Here is a 1,777-nt window from a genome sequence, read left to right on the forward strand (position 1 = left end):
CAGGCTGAGTCATTTCTACCTTCTCCTCTCTGTCAACGCTCTCTGGTTTCATTTATAAGAGCCGATCATCAGATATTGTCCAAGATTAACCTTCAGGGTGGATATAGCTCGCTAGCATGCTAGAATGCTTTGCGTGTAAATAAAATGGCCCCTTCCGTGTAATACATTTTTAAACTTTTAATTTAAAAATGATAAAAACTGAACATTGTACAGTATTTTTACAGTATTTATTTTACAGTTAAAGTATATGTTTATTAAATAAAGTCTAATGTTACAACTAATCGGGGATCCCTTTAATGGTAATTAATCAGAGCTAGAAGTGGCTAAATGACGTCATCGCCTACAGTAATTAGCATATCTGAACATTTGGCGTGATCTAGGCTGTAAGAGAGATGTTTATCAACATTAAAGAGAAGAAAAATGGAAATAACTCAACGAGGTGAGGCTGAGTCAAATGTAGCCTGGTCCAGGGATTTATTTTAAAAAACATTCTTATAACTGGTCTCCTCTCTGCTCTGACTGCAGCTCTGGTTGCTGCACATCACGAGGATTCGCGAGGTTCTAGTGTAGGCTAAAGGTTAGCCACTGGTGTTTTCCCTAAAACACCAAGCCACAAGTATGGTGGAAATGTCCCAGTTGGACCCTAGTAGTAAGAGGTCAAAGGTTAACCCTAAAAAGTGGCACAAAATGGTGTTTTCCCCATTCTCTAAATCTTGCGGAAAGACATAAAATTGGCCTTTTTTCCGCCCAATCAAAACTCATACTTCGTCAAATCATCAATCACCCAAAACAGTCAATACGACCAATCACGTCTTTCACAAACTCCTCCTATAAACTCAAATGGACCATTCGTCTTTCCTGAACTCTGCCCACTCACTAAAAACCTATATCTTCTTTTATCAGCCGGAAAACAACAAGCGCTAATTTAGCTAGTCTTTAGCTGTAAAACTGACATGGTTGATACGGCATTGGACAGAACATCACTTCAAAAATGACCAGACTATCCTTTATAAAACAAAGGAGTCTTGGTAATCGTAGCGTGGTCAACTGGGTTTAGCTGGTGAAGGTGCGCCGGGACTCACCGGCTGTTGGGTCGAGCCTTTCGGCGGTTTGCTGTAGGGGCTGTATTTGGGTTTGGCTGGTTTCCCTGCTGCTCGGTCTTTATGGCGCCGACTGCTAATGTGCTGGAAAAAAAACAGGAGAGGAAAACTGTAAGAAAAAAAACATTTTGAGTTTTTATTGCACCAAATTTTAGCTTAATAACTAAAAACAGGACTTCGACCTTCATGAGATATGTTTTCTTTATTAAGTGCAGAGAAACATTAAAACTGTCATACATTCTGGCTTTTAAAAAACTACTTTTTGTATGGTAACAACCCTAAAACTACAGTATAAATACAATAATTTTGGTATAATTGGCAGTAATGGGGACAGGGAACAGGTGTGAATAGAAAATTGCTGACGAAGGGGAAAAAGGATGATAAAGGCAGAAAAATGGAACAAACTATAAAATACAGAAACCAATCATTAAAATAAATGAGTAGTCTGTTGAAACCCAAATGTTAAATATTAATTATTCTAATGTACCAGAGGTTAGACAATTATCCTCACCCTTTTAAATATGTAATTATTACAATAAAACCTTCATTAATTGGCCTCACACCAGTACTGGCACAGGTGGTTCTGATGATTCCTGTGAAACCGGACAGAAAAAGAGCCAGAATCACACTTCCTGGTTGACGGCGAAGACGTTTTTTTCAGCCGTAAACGTTTGATC

At 38.5% G+C, this 1,777-nt stretch overlaps 1 protein-coding gene across 3 annotated transcripts in view; it reads right to left on the reverse strand.

The window, feature by feature from the left end:
* znf385d (zinc finger protein 385D) overlaps positions 1 to 1,777 on the reverse strand; it is a 95,903-nt gene that overhangs the window by 6,121 nt on the left and 88,005 nt on the right. For all 3 annotated transcript variants that reach the window (XM_014016392.1, XM_014016394.1, XM_014016393.1), the window contains one exon: positions 1,083 to 1,184. In XM_014016392.1, the coding sequence (XP_013871846.1) occupies positions 1,083 to 1,184 (102 nt within the window). The remainder of the gene's footprint in view (positions 1 to 1,082; positions 1,185 to 1,777) is intronic.

This window comes from Austrofundulus limnaeus, unplaced genomic scaffold (assembly GCF_001266775.1).
Source record: "Austrofundulus limnaeus strain Quisiro unplaced genomic scaffold, Austrofundulus_limnaeus-1.0 Scaffold144, whole genome shotgun sequence".
In the NCBI taxonomy this organism is placed as follows: domain Eukaryota; kingdom Metazoa; phylum Chordata; class Actinopteri; order Cyprinodontiformes; family Rivulidae; genus Austrofundulus; species Austrofundulus limnaeus.